Source organism: Lathamus discolor, chromosome W (genome assembly GCF_037157495.1).
Source record: "Lathamus discolor isolate bLatDis1 chromosome W, bLatDis1.hap1, whole genome shotgun sequence".
Classification (NCBI taxonomy): Eukaryota; Metazoa; Chordata; class Aves; order Psittaciformes; family Psittacidae; genus Lathamus; species Lathamus discolor.
This window is the reverse complement of record NC_088908.1, coordinates 568020-581389: the sequence shown is the minus strand read 5'-3', so window position 1 is coordinate 581389 and position 13370 is coordinate 568020. Positions and strand designations below refer to the sequence as shown.

The 13370-nt window shown below is 60.7% G+C and overlaps 1 protein-coding gene across 4 annotated transcripts in view; it reads left to right on the top strand.

The window, feature by feature from the left end:
* LOC136004313 (E3 ubiquitin-protein ligase NEDD4-like) overlaps positions 1-13370 on the top strand; it is a 52127-nt gene that overhangs the window by 2412 nt on the left and 36345 nt on the right. For 3 of the 4 annotated variants that reach the window (XM_065660706.1, XM_065660705.1, XM_065660704.1), the window contains exons 1-2: positions 3971-4092; positions 11940-12013. In XM_065660706.1, coding sequence (XP_065516778.1) covers positions 4045-4092; positions 11940-12013 — 122 coding nt within the window. In that variant the 5' untranslated portion in view covers positions 3971-4044. Of the gene's footprint in view, positions 1-3970; positions 4093-11939; positions 12014-13370 lie in introns of those variants that run through there. The other variant, XM_065660708.1, reaches the window with a different exon arrangement.

Below are 13370 nucleotides of genomic sequence, written 5' to 3'. Positions count from 1 at the left end.
ATCAGAACTCACTTTGCGTTCCTTAGGACTATGAGCCCAGCTTGTGTACGGTGGTATTAGCCTACTCCTGGCTTGCTACCCTGCTAAAGGGGGGAGAAACTACTCTGCCAGGCAGCTGTAGCAGGAATTCCATCCCATAATGGATCCCACAGGAGAAGGGAAGGTATCAAAGCTGCATCTGCATCCCTGGCAGAGTCCAAGGCCAGGCTGGATGAGACTTGGAGCAAGCTGCTCTAGTGGAAGGTGTCCCTGTTGGAACTGGATAAGCTTTAAGGTCCCTTCCACCCAAACCATTCATGAGCCTGGGAAAGGACTCAGCTTTATTCCTATCCCTCCGTAACAAGAATTCCTGCAGGAATATTGCAGCAGCAGGATAGGTAGGAAGGGCTGGAGATGGTTTATCCATCACTTTGGTTCCTGAGCCAGCAGAAGGCTCTCACATAGGGATCCTCAGTTCCCATTCCGGGTCTGGAAGCAGATGGGCACAGTCCTGGAATGAAACAAGACCTGATGGGGCAGAAAGAGCTCACTTATCCCAAAGCATTCCCAAATGGCTGCAAGGAGAGGGATCAGCGCGTGCAGCAGCTCCCCAGTGAGGTGTGATGGAGCTGTTTGACATGGCCTCTTCTGCTTCCTGCAGCCCCCTCGAAAGGGGGTTGGCTTTGCAGGCACGGATCTTCTGCCTTTTATCCCATCTCCATCTCCCCTCGGGCAGGTTAAAGCCATTCCCAGTGTCCTGTCCCTACATCCCTTGCCCAAAGCCCCTCTCCAGGCCTCTTGGAGCCCCTTTAGGCACTGGAGCTGCTCTCGGCCGCGCAGCAGCTCCGTGGCCTCTGGAACTGCTCCAGCAGGAGATCAGGTTCCCTGTCCTCAGGTGTGTGCAGATCCCTGCTCCCAGGGGTACAAACAGCACGGAGGAGGCGCAAACAGAGGGTAATTCTATCTCCTGAAGAGCTGATTTCAGTGTGTAGACCTGTGGGATGGTGGCAGGACCCTGAAACAAGGGACAGCGGGATGATCCATGCTCATTCCTGCTTCTCCATGGGTTCCCCCTCCCTGTCTGTCTGCAGTGTGACCCCATGGAAGCGCTCGACGTGCGAGTCCCTCTCCAAGCACCCTGTCCCCCCCCCGTGACCAGCGGCTCTGTCTCCCTGTGGCAGAGGGAGCTGTTTGCAGGAGGCCGGGAATGTGGGACAGCCTCTGGAGCGTGTTCCATGCTCCTGGCTTTGTGCGCCTCTCGCCCGCCTCCTACTCACCCTGTGCTTCAGCTCCTCCCAGTTCCCCTCTAAGGAATCCCTTCAGCTCCTGTTCCTCTTTGCCTTGCTCATTCCCTCTTCTCCATCCCTCAGCTGGGTGTGGATTTACAACCCCGAGGGAAGACACAGAACGGGTTGGGATGGAAGGCACCCATCTCGTTCCACCTCCCACTCTCCCACGTTGCTCCGACCTGGCCTTGAACACAGCCCCAGCTTCAAGCTTAGAAGCCAAGGAATGCGTTAGCCTCGAGATAAAGCTGTCCTTCTGCTTCCAAACCCTTGGGAATAGGACAAGTCCCAGCTTTTCCATAGCTCCCATGCCGCCACTTTGCACCTGGAATGGGAGCAGGCCTTCAGTGCCCCGGAGCCAGAGCAGGAGAGATGCTCCTCAGCTGCACCACAAACAGGGGTGTTGAAACCCCAAGCAGAGGCAGGGCTCCCACCCTCCCACAGCGCTATGCGTGCCGGCCTTGGAATTCCAATGGATGGGGGGGGTTTGCTGCGTGCTCTTTGGGGCTGGAATGATTTGAGCTTGGACACAGGGATGTGGCCTTCAGGAGAAGGGTTTACAAGGAGCAGGGACGCTGGTGCCCGGAGCTGCTCTCCTTGGCCATCGCCACATCAGCTGGGTGAAAGCCTCTGGTTCCTGTGCTGGTTCCACAGCTCCACAAGAGCCAGATGAGGGAATTCCCTGTGGGAAGAGCCATTGGAGACCAGCTCCGAGGTGCAGAGCCAGGGAACGTGGGCTCTGTGCACAAGGACTTCCCATTTCACTCTGTGTGTTCAGAGGCTGCTGCTGTGGATGCACAGCTCCAGGAAATGCCATTTGGGATGCAGCTCGTGATCCTGATGCTCTTTGGGAAGCGGGAAGCTCCCGTCTCGTTTCCTAAAGAGCATTTTGGGCTTAGGCTGAGGTTCCGCTAATCCACTCAAGCCAATTCCAGACGGCCCAAAGCATCTGCCTGCGGGAAGCTGCTGGTTTCTATGGGGATTAAAGGAGGAGGGATTAGCACTGGGAATGCTCTCCAGTGTTACTGTGCCCTTCCGAGCACCTTCTCCCAATGTTTGAGTACAGTTAAGTCCAGCTGGAAAGCAAACAATGGGATCAGCAAAGGGTAGCATGGGTACAGGTAGGGAAAACAGTTTCAGCCCGTTGCCTGGCTGACAGCACACAGCAATGTCTGGTGAAGGTTTCTGTATCCGAATGGATGCTATTCCTAGGAAAATGGGGAAGAAATCCCGAAGGATCTGAGCCAGGGAGGTTTTGTATTAGTGTATTAACTTCGCTCCTTTGGCTAATGTGCTCCTTGTGGTCAGGCCGCTACTAGGAGCAGTTTTAGCTTCAGGCTGAAGCCATTCCCAAGCTCCCAGTGCTCCCCACCGGGGATTTAAGGCCAGTGAGGAGAAGCCCGTCCTTGTGTCCACGCAAACGGCACTTGGGAAAGGAGCAGCAGTAAAGCAGGGAGATGCTGGGAGCAGCCCCGCTCTTAGGGAGGAGGGAAGCAGGCGGGATACAGCCCTCTGCTGCGGGCATTCCAGGGGGAACCTCTCGGCCTTTCTGGGACGCCCGCAGAGAGTGGGGTGAGGAAGGCCCTGTGAGCAACTCCATCACTTGTAGCGTCCTACATGGTTTACAACATAACTGCACCTGACAGAGCTCCTCATGGGAGACATCGGCGAGTGCAAAGGCCTCCCGAGCTGTACTTTAGCCATTTTGGCTCATGGCTGGGCAGAGGTCAAACCCACCCTTCCTTCCTGCCTTGCCTTCTTTGCCTTCCTTTCCCTCCAGCAAGAGGGCTCTCCCATTCCCTTTGGCCCTGCGGAGCAGCCGCCAGGTCCAAGATGCCCGTACAGAGCCTGGAATATCGGTCACAGGAGCTGGAACCGGAGGAGCTTTCGGGTCCCCTCCAGCGCGAAGCACCCCACGGCTCTGTCTGTGACTCCGGTGCTTGCCGAGCCGGAGGTGTGGGTCCCGGGGGGTGCCCCAGCTCAGCCCCTCACACCAGCGCCGGTCCCCCTGCGTGCAGGAGGTGCCAAGGGCTTCCTCTCGGGCTGGGGTGGCAGCGGCTCAGTCCCGTGTCCCTGCCTCCACGTGGCTCTGGCAATGGCAGCGCTGCAGGAATGAGCTGGGGCCCTGGAAAGGCGTAAGCGGGGCTGAGAGCAGCCGCAGCTCCTCACCCGCGCCGGCACCGCGCTACCCGAGCGCAGGCAGCCGGGGCCGGCAGGGACACGAGCACAGCCCGGCCCCGGGGAGTCCCGCGGCCCGGGCCCCTCCGCGCTGCCACCGGGGCACGGGCACCGGGACCCCTCGGCCGCGGCGGCTCCTCGGCTGCCGAGCCGGGCCGAGTCGAGCCGAGCCGAGCCGATCAGAGCCGAACCGAGCCGGGCCGATTAGAGCCGAGCCGAACCGAACCGAGCCGAGCCAATCGGAGCCGAGCCGATCGGAGCCGGGCCAATCGGAGCCGAGCCGATCGGAGCCGATCGGAGCCGAGCCGAGCCCCCCGCCCCACAGCGCCCGCCGGCCCGGCGGTGGCTCCGCCCGCCGCGCTTCGTGCCGCTGCCCGGGCCTCCCGCGCGGCGGCGCGCGCAGGGGCCGCGCCTCAGCCTCAGCCGGGGGCGGCGGGAGCGCGGGCGGGCCCCGGGGCAGCACCGCCCCCGGCCGCAGCCCTCCCCCCGCGGGCCAGCGGGCACCGGCGGCACCGGCAGGAGGAGGAGGAGGCGGCGGCGGCTGCGGGCGGCGCACCTGGGCCGGGCCGGCCCCGCGGAGCGCCCGGTGGGCAGCGGCTCCATGGCGACCGCGGCGGTGGAGCCGGTCTACGGGCTCTCGGAGGACGAGGTGAGGCGCGGCGGGGACGGGGGGCTCGGCCGGGCCGGGACCGGGGCCGGGGCCGGGGCCGGGGCCGGAGGGGGGGGGCGCGCTCGTGTCCGTTCGTGTGTTCTCGTGTGCGTTCGTGTGTGTTCGTGTGTTCGTGCCCACACGTGACGCGCCCGGGAGCCGGGCCGGGCCCGCCCGCGCTCGCCGCCGCCATGGCGGGGTTGGGGTCCGCGGCTCCCCCGGGCGGCCGAAGGTCGAGGGTCGGCCCTGCCCGGCCCTGCCCGGCCCTGCCCGGCCCCGGTGCTCCGCGGCCCCGGCCGGCCGCCGGCGCGGGCGGGGGGGGGAGCCGGGGGCCCCGCAGGTGCGGGCCTGCGCCGTTGGCGTCCGCCGGGGCAGGGCCGAGCTTTGTTCCGTTCGGTGCCGTGCGTGCGCGCGCTGCCGGCTGCAGGTTGCGGTAACGAAGCCCCGCGGGGGGGAGGATGCGGGCTCGCTGCAGGGTAGCGCCGTCGGGAGCGGGGGAGGCCCGTCCCAGCCCAGGAGGGCAGAGGGAAGGGACGGTGGAGGCTGCCAGGCGGTCTGGTTGCCTGTTGTGTTCGAGCGGCACCAGGTGCGGCTGTGCCATCGAATTGCTGCGGGGAAGGAGGCTCTGTGCTTGGAGTGGGTGTTTTCCTGAGGGGGGGGGGGGGGGGGTTTGTTCTGCTTCTGTTGGTTTGTGAGAGCAGGCTGCTCTAAGGGAGGGGAGGGGAGAGGAGAATCCTTGAAGCCTTCCCTCCCTGCTTGTTCCCTGCCTGGCGGCTCGCCCTGGCCAGCTGCCATGTGCGGGAATGCTGCAGGTAGCCTGGAATGCTGCCCAGGGCTGAAGGAGCAGCAGGTCCCGTGCGGCGGCCAGCGCCGGGCACCCACCCTGCGAGCTGTGGGGGTCCCGAGGGGGCGGCTGCTGGCGCTGACTGTGCTCCCGGGTACCTTGTGTCCCTGCCTCCTCCTCCTCGGCATCCCGCATGGAATGTTAAGGAGCGCGGGGCTGGAGAGCAGGCAGCTCGGCCGGGCTTGCTCTCTCCCCCGTGGTCCCGTGGCGTGGATGCAGCCATGGGCCCCCCGCCCTGAGGAGCAATGGTGGGGGGGGGGGGAATTCCTTGTTCTCCCTCTTGCTCCCGGTGGTGCTGGATGCATCCTGGAGCAGAGCGGAGCCCAGCTACAAGCACAGCAGGAAGAGGGTGGAAGGGAGGGGAAAAAGAGGGCAGGGTGTGGAGAAGCCCAGAGGTGGCATCAGCGCTGTTGTTTCAATGCAGCGACACCCTGAAACTGGCGTTGAGTCCGTAGGAAAGGTGCAGCCAAGGAGGAGAATCCCTCGGGAAGGTGCTAAAGGTGGACAGGGAGAGAAAGGCAGCTCCGCTGCACCCCAAGGCCCCCAGCAGTAGCTCGGTATTCCCAAGGGACACCTTCGGAGGGGCCGTGTGCCCCGGTGTTGGGTGATGGGCGCTGTGGGCCTTCCCCACTGCTGTCGGTTCCAGGGGGTTGCCAGTCAAAGCCAGCTCCTCCAGAGCCTTTGCAGGGTGCTGGGGTCCCCGTCCTGGAGGATGGATGGCGTTGGGCATGTGGGATGTGGCAGGAGCCCATCACTTTTAGCTTGGGATGCACCCCTCATTGGTATCGGTTTGGGATCCTTGGGAATCACTGTGGCCCATCCAACAGGGATTCCTTCTCCTTTGCTTCAATGAATCCTGTGCCTTTGGAAGATGCTTTTCAGCCTGGAAGCTGGAGCACAGCTCTGCCTGGGGAAGAGCTCTCTCCAGTTCCAGTTCTCTTCCCCAGCTCTGGTCACCTTCCAGGCCTTGCACTTGGACCCACTGGAATCCCCAGCTTCCTCCTGAGGTGCCATTCGGTCGTGCAGCAGGAGCTATCCCAAAGGAGCTGATGTGAGAGGAAGGAGCAGGAGGGAGGATTGCACATGCCTTCACCGAGAGAGCTCTGCAGTCCCTCCCTGCAGCTTAACCTCCTTCCCCAGCCTCGCTCCTGTGTGCATTGGAGATGGGAAGTGAATCCTGGAGGATTCCATCCCTCTGCGTCCGCCTTTGGGGCACCAGCAGGACAAGGGGGAACGGCTTTAACCTGCCACATGGGATACAAGGAACGCGTTCTTCCCCATGAGGGTGGTGGGACACGGCACGGGTCGAAGCCGGGGCTTCCCATCCCTGGCACTGGTTAAGGGCTTGGAGCAACCCGCTCTAGCGGCAGCTGCCCGTTGTGTTCCGTGTTCCCCATGGATTCCTTGCTCTGGAATGAGCGCCCCGGCCGTTGTCTCCTCCTCGGGACCTGGCTGTCACGTTACCGAGCTCTCCGGCGCGCGTTCGGGTGCGTGCAGGCCTTCGCGAGCGGAGTTATCCCTCTGCTTACGGATTAACTGGGCCTGGGGCGCCGGGAGCTCCTCCTCCCCGCGGGACACAGGGATAGCGCTGGGTCTGCATCCCAGCGCCGGGAGCTGGGGAGCAGGAAGATGGGAATCGGCGCAGGCCGTGGCTGTGCCCTGCGTGCTTGGCATCGCATGGACGGTCAGGTGCAGGCACTTCTGCTTCGGTGGAGGATGGAGTAAGTGAGGGGTGGAAACCCAGTACTATCCACATTGGAGTTATGGATTTGAAGTGCGTCGGCTTCCAGGGATAGCACAGGAAACTGGGAATGAGGGTCAAAAGGTGACGCTGTTGGAACTGGTTGAGCTTTCAGGTTCCTGCAACCCAGTTCCATGATCCTATAGCATTTTGGCCGCTGTTCCTGGCACTCGGTGAATCCTGCTTTTAGCGTTCCCGGGATCCATATTATGGGCTGGCCGTTGGAGGGCACTGTGTGATGGTAAATGTGAGCTCCAGGTTATCCTGTTTCTGCAGGGATACCATTTTCCCGGGAAGGCAGCGGGGAATGAGCCCCACATCTGCTGAGCAAAGGCCTCGTGCTGCTGCAGTCGCCTCCATCCCGGCTTCCCCTGGGAATTACGTGCAGCGGATCCCTGCTAGGGCTGTTTGCGCTTTGTTTGGCAAACAGGAGCGGGCGTGATGGGAATGCCAAATGAGCTCACCTGGGAATGCTGGAGCAGGGCTGCGCCCAAGGGATGCAGGGCCAGGGCAAGGGCAATGGCTTTAACCTGCTAGAGTGGAGATTGGGATCCACAGCCTCTGATCCCAGAGGATGAGCTGGGGTTGGGATCGCTTGTTTAATTAAACCCGGTGGCATAGAAACGGAGCTGGAATCCTCTGGGCTTTGAATAGCAGGAGGGATGGAGTATCCATCACCTTCAGAGGCGTTTTCCTGCTCGCGGCTGCAGAGTTCCTAAATCCTGGAATCCTTTCGGTTGAAGGGACCTCCTCCAGATCCCATAGGACCACCTTCCACTAGCCCAGGTTGCTGCAAGCCGCATCCCAGCCGGTGGTTGTGTCTCCAGGTGTTCTTGTGCTTACACCCAGTTCCCTTTGGAATTGGAGGAGTCCCTGGGGGAAGGTGGTGCAGCTCCAGGTCCTTCCCCCCCCGTCGGTGAGCAGCTCCAAGCCCTCAGAGGCTGATGCGTTCTCCTGTGCTTGCTCAGCCTGGAGCAGGGATGGAGCTGCTGCTTGTTACCGACCCTCAAGGGATTCCTCTTCCTGAGCACTCTTCCAGCCCTCTGGAATGGCGGGGGCTTCAGCGAAGGGAAGCAGGGAAGAGTTTTCTGCCCTCGCTGGTGGGGTTTAGGAGGGAAGACCAGGATGGCCGTATCGCACCCTGAGGCTGGGAGGAGATTGCGTCCATCAGCACTGAGGTATTGAAGCGTTCCCATCGGGAGCGGGTAGGAACGCAGCAGGAAATCTGATGGAGACACCATTAGGTACAATTGCCTTTCGGCATTCAAGGAATGACTTGGGAATACTGCTTGGGGGAGGTTTCTGTGCGCTTCAGCTCAGCCTTTAGTGCTGCTTCTGCTGCTGGGAGGTCAAGCTGCTTCCTTGGGGATGAGCAAAGCGGAGCAAGGCAAAGGCATTCCCAAAGATGGGAAGCTTTAGTGGTTAACGTTCACTCCTCGCTCTTTACTCCACCTTTGAGCCTACCTCTTGTACTGTGGCTTTCTCTCCAGTCATCTTCCCACCCCTTGGCATTACATAGCGGGAACTCGGCCTTACCCTGTTCGTTGTGGCATTCCCGGCAGGATCGGTGGGGGATTCTAGTCCTGCTCCTTCCCTAAAATGCTTGGGAATAGAGAATGGAATGGGCCCTGCTGCTCGGAGCTGGTACTTGGCTTCCAGCTGTCCCCTGGCACCAAAGAGCCTGTGGCCAGTGAATACTCAACGCTTCCTCGTGCTCCCCATTGCCTTGGGCTTGCAGGGGCGATGCTGCCCTGTGCTTCAGGCTGTCACCCCATTGTATCCCCCCGCTCACCCCACACCTGAGGGGCACTTGCCTTCGCCTTGGCTGAGGACCGGGCATCGCCGGGCCCTCTGCTCCCTCGTGTGTGGGTGAATGGGTGACCCGATTGTAGCCCGTGGGCTCTGAATGGGGCTGTTGTAAGGGCAGGACACTTCGTTTGGGGGCTCTCCTCGCTGTCAAGGCCCCCCGTTGGACTGAGCTGCTCCGGGATACAGCCCATTCCCACTGCTCTGGGAAGGGGGGAGCCGATGGTGCTGCCCCAGGCCAAAGGTGATGTGGCTGGAAGCACAGTGAGCAATCGGCTGGGTGTTGGACAGGGAGCGGTAATCCACGAGGAACGTGGGGTTTGCCCAATCCTGTTGATGTTCTGGTGAGGAATGGGCCCAAATTCCTTATCTGGAGCGTGTCCGGTAGCTCAGATGGGCGGTTTTGAGCAGTGATTCCATGGCTTTTCCTTCGAAGAAGGATGGAAACTACTGTTCTTCCCCCTGCAAAGCATCTTGGCTGTGTGTACGCACAGGGGATAACTCCTGTAGCTGAGTGGCCTCAGGTTTAGTGTCCTGCACCGGTCATGTTCATGTGTTACTAACGGGGCCTGGAGCAGCCTGCTCTAGGGGAAGGTGGCCCTGCCATGGCAGGGAAGGGATGAGCTTTAAGCTCCCTTCATCCCAAGCCATTCCGTGATTCCTTTGCCAAAGGATTGGAGTGAGGAGGGTGGAACATGGAGTGTGAGCGTGGCGAGAGCGCAATGGGGATACAACCCCCTGCGGTCTACGCTGGGAGGGGATCCCTCCCCATCCCTTGGCTTTTCCCTCCCTTTGTGTAATGGGAATGGTTCATCCCCTAGGCTCGAATCCTTTGGGATTGGAGCTTAGGGTCCGGGTTGCTTCCGGAGGTGCTGCTGAGGACCTCATCCAGAACCACACCTGATGAAGGCGAGAGGCCAAGGGGAGGGAGCCGCCGCAGTGGCCAAGCAGCGCTCTCAAGCGTGGATGTGTTGGGAAGCGTTTCCTCGCCGGGAAGGCTTGGAATTGCGACAGGAACGTGGCTTATTGACTGTCCCTGGGAGCTGGGAGGCCTCGCTTCTCTCCTGCCCGGGTAGCGGGGTGATTCACGCACCAGAACGCAGAGAAGATGGAGCTGCTCGGAGCAGAAGACACCCAGCAGGCTGGCATGATCCATGGAAAAGCAGGGCTGGGGCACTGAAGGTACCTTAGGAACGCTGCTCGCGACCCAGGGTGCTGTGCATGGTGGGTTGTTGAGTGCGTGCTCACGAAGCAGCGCAGGCACCGAGTGCTCGTGGTCCAGAATCCCTGCGGCTCTAACAGGGAATAGATTGCGGTTACATAAAGATGCTCCTGGCATCAGTTGACGCGCAAGTGGCAGCCTGGGGAAGAGGAAGCTCCGGAAAGGGAGCCCTTTAGAGCAGCTCCAGTGCCCAAAGGGGCTCCGGGAGACCTGGAGAGACGCAGTGGAGTTTGCCTCCAGAAAGAGCATCTCCTATAGGATCCCGGCTTGCTTGGGCTCGGAGGAGGCGCTGAGCCGGCTCCCCATGGTGCTGGTGCCGCAGTGAGGGCTCCGGGTGGAGGTGGCTGGGCGCCGGTGACCTTCCCTGCTGCTTTGCTTGCCCGTGGGGAGCATCCCAGAGGGAGACGTGGGCTGGGCCCTCCGAGCCCTGCTCCCAGCGCGGAGCTGGGACTGCACTGGGGGCCGCTGGCCAAGCCGCCGATGCGGGCAGCGCCGCAGGGGGCTGCTTCCCTGTACCCCATCCGCCCTCGGGCAGGTTAAAGCCGTTCCCCTTCCCCTGGCCCTACAGCCCTCGGCCGCCTTTCCTGCACCCCTTTAGGCACTGGAGCTGCTCCAAGGTCCCCCCTTGAGCTTCTCCTCCCCCAGCAGCCCAAGTGCTGCTGCTCCAGCCCAGCTGGCGTCCAGCACGCCGTGGCTGTAATCCGTGGCTATCCGGAACTTCCCCGTTCGGACCTGGCTCAAAGCTCTGTTGTCTCTTGCATTCCAGGCTGTTTGCACCCAAAGCATCGACTCTCAGCCGCGTCCTCCCTGCTCCCGTGCTGGCTTTTGCAACCGCGGAGGTGCCATAAAGCAGGAGGAGGCGTTCCGGGCCGGCACCGCCATTCCCACCGCCGCGCCGGTTCCTCCCCTTGCAGGCAGTGGAAAGTTACCTGCGGGGCCTATCTGGGGCTGAGATCAGAGCTGCAGCGCCCAGGGCGTGGGGTAACCCTGGAGCTGCCCTTCCATCCCGGCACCCGGCCTCCTGCGGAGCCCACCAGGAGCCAGCCGGGCGCCGTGCTCCGGGGGTGGCCCCCGCCGTGTGGGTGCTGCGCCCCTTTGTGCCGCTCTCGCCCGGCCGGAGGGCTCCTGGCCTGGCGCCTGCAGCTGCCCGGGGCGCGGCGTTCCCGGTGGGGATGCGGAGTCGGGATGCGGAGATGTGAGTTCCGGAGCCCGGGCCACGTGGGGATCGTCGCCCGTCTCTTGTGGGTTGGGTGGTGTGGAGGAAGCTGCCGCTGCCGGCTTTAAGGGAGGCTGACGGGGAGGAGGGATGGGGCAAGGGGGAATGGCTTTAATCTCCGGAGTGGAGATGGGATATTGGGAAGTTGTTCCTGGAATGGGCTGTTCAGAGAGGTGGGAGATGTCCCATCCCCGACAGCGTTCAGGCGGCTCGGAGCAGGCTGCTCTAGTGGAAGGTGTCCCTGTTGGAACCGGGTGAGCTTCATCCCGAACCATTCCCTGGATCTATGGTACCCGTTCTTTGCCACCTCTCGGGTCCCCTTTAGGCTCTCTGCAGAAGGAATCCCACCTTTCTCCATTAGAAACTCCTTTGGACCACATGAAGTGCTGCTGGAAGGAGCAGCAGCTATTCCAGAGAGGATTTCCGTGTCGGTTCTCACCTTCCCCATCTCAACCGCCTGCGATGCAGGCACCGAACCCGGGTCCCATTCCTGCTGCCTGGAGCAAAGGGGCTGGAGCAGGAAGCTGTGGGGAAAGGGAGTTGTTCCCTGACAGGGCTCCGAGGAGCGGGCTCAGGTTACTGTAACTCCATCTCACCTCTTGCACTTGAGCAGGGCCTTATCGGGGTGGAACTGGCGCCGGTGACTGCAGAACCTGTTCCTGGGCTTCGGGGCTGCTCTGTGGAGCAGAAAGAAACAGGGTTGGGGGGGGGGGAAAGGGGGTGAAAGCAGCGTTTATGGTGCTAGAAGCTGTGGTCAGGCTGATGTCCCTTGTGCTGCCGTCCCGTTCTTGCTGCTGGGGTGTTAGTACCCTTACCCCGGTTTCGTTCCCTCTGAGGGGAGCTGGATGCTCGTCACGGTTGCGTTCAGGCTGTGCTTTCGCGGCCGAAGTGCACATCTCCTTCCAAGAGGTTTTCCTTCAGGCAGGACTCCTGCTGTCCAAAGGCTGCCGTTCATCCTTGTGGCGTCCGCAATGAATGAGAGAATGGAGCTTAACCCCCTTTCCCTTCCCGTTCACAGGAGGAGTCCCGTATCCTCAGGGTGAAGGTGGTGTCCGGCATTGACCTGGCCAAGAAGGACATCTTCGGAGCCAGGTAGGTGATGTCCAGGGCCTCCTGCGTGTGCAGAAGCAGAGCAAGGATGCTCTGGAATGGATCGATCCAAACGTGATGAGAGGTCCTGGACTTGCTTACAAGTCATGTGTGGGCAGTGGATGGGCACGTATGCACACTGTATGGGCTATGTATGGGCACATACACACACTGTATGGGCACATGTATGGGCATGTGTACACACTGTATGGGCAGTGTATGGGCCTTCAAGGCCAGGTTGGACGAAGCCTTGGGTGGGATGGTTTAGTGTGAGGTGTCCCTGCCCATGGCAGGGGGTTGGAACTGGCTGATCTTGAGGTCCTTTCCAACCCGAACTATTCTGTGATTCTATGTATACACACTGTATGGGCAGTGTATGGGCACATATACACACTGTATGGGCAGTGTATGGACATGTGTACACACTGTATGGGCAGTGTATGGGCACATATACACACTGTATGGGCAGTGTATGGGCATGTATACACTGTATGGGCAGTGTATGGGCACGTATACACACTGTATGGGCAGTGTATGGGCATGTGTATGGGCAGTGTATGGGCATGTATACACACTGTATGGGCAGTGTATGGGCATGTATACACACTGTATGGGCAGTGTATGGGCATGTGTACACACTGTATGGGCATGTGTATGGGCAGTGTATGGGCATGTGTATGGGCAGTGTATGGGCATGTGTACGCACTGTATGGGCAGTGTATGGGCATGTATACACACTGTATGGGCAGTGTGTGGGCAGTGTATGGGCACGTATACACACTGTATGGGCAGTGTATGGGCATGTATACACACTGTATGGGCAGTGTATGGGCACGTATACACACTGTATGGGCAGTGTATGGGCAGTGTATGGGCATGTGTACGCACTGTATGGACAGTGTATGGGCATGTATACACACTGTATGGGCAGTGTATGGGCACGTATACACACTGTATGGGCAGTGTATGGGCATGTGTACACACTGTATGGGCAGTGTATGGGCTTGTGTACACACTGTATGGGCATGTGTATGGGCAGTGTATGGGCACATATACACACTGTATGGGCAGTGTATGGGCATGTGTATGGGCAGTGTATGGGCATGTGTACGCACTGTATGGGCAGTGTATGGGCACATATACACACTGTATGGGCAGTGTATGGGCATGTGTACACACTGTATGGGCAGTGTATGGGCACATATACACACTGTATGGGCAGTGTATGGGCACGTGTACACACTGTATGGGCAGTGTATGGGCACATATACACACTGTATGGGCAGTGTATGGGCACGTATACACACTGTATGGGCAGTGTGTGGGCACGTATACACACTGTATGGGCAGTGTGTGGGCA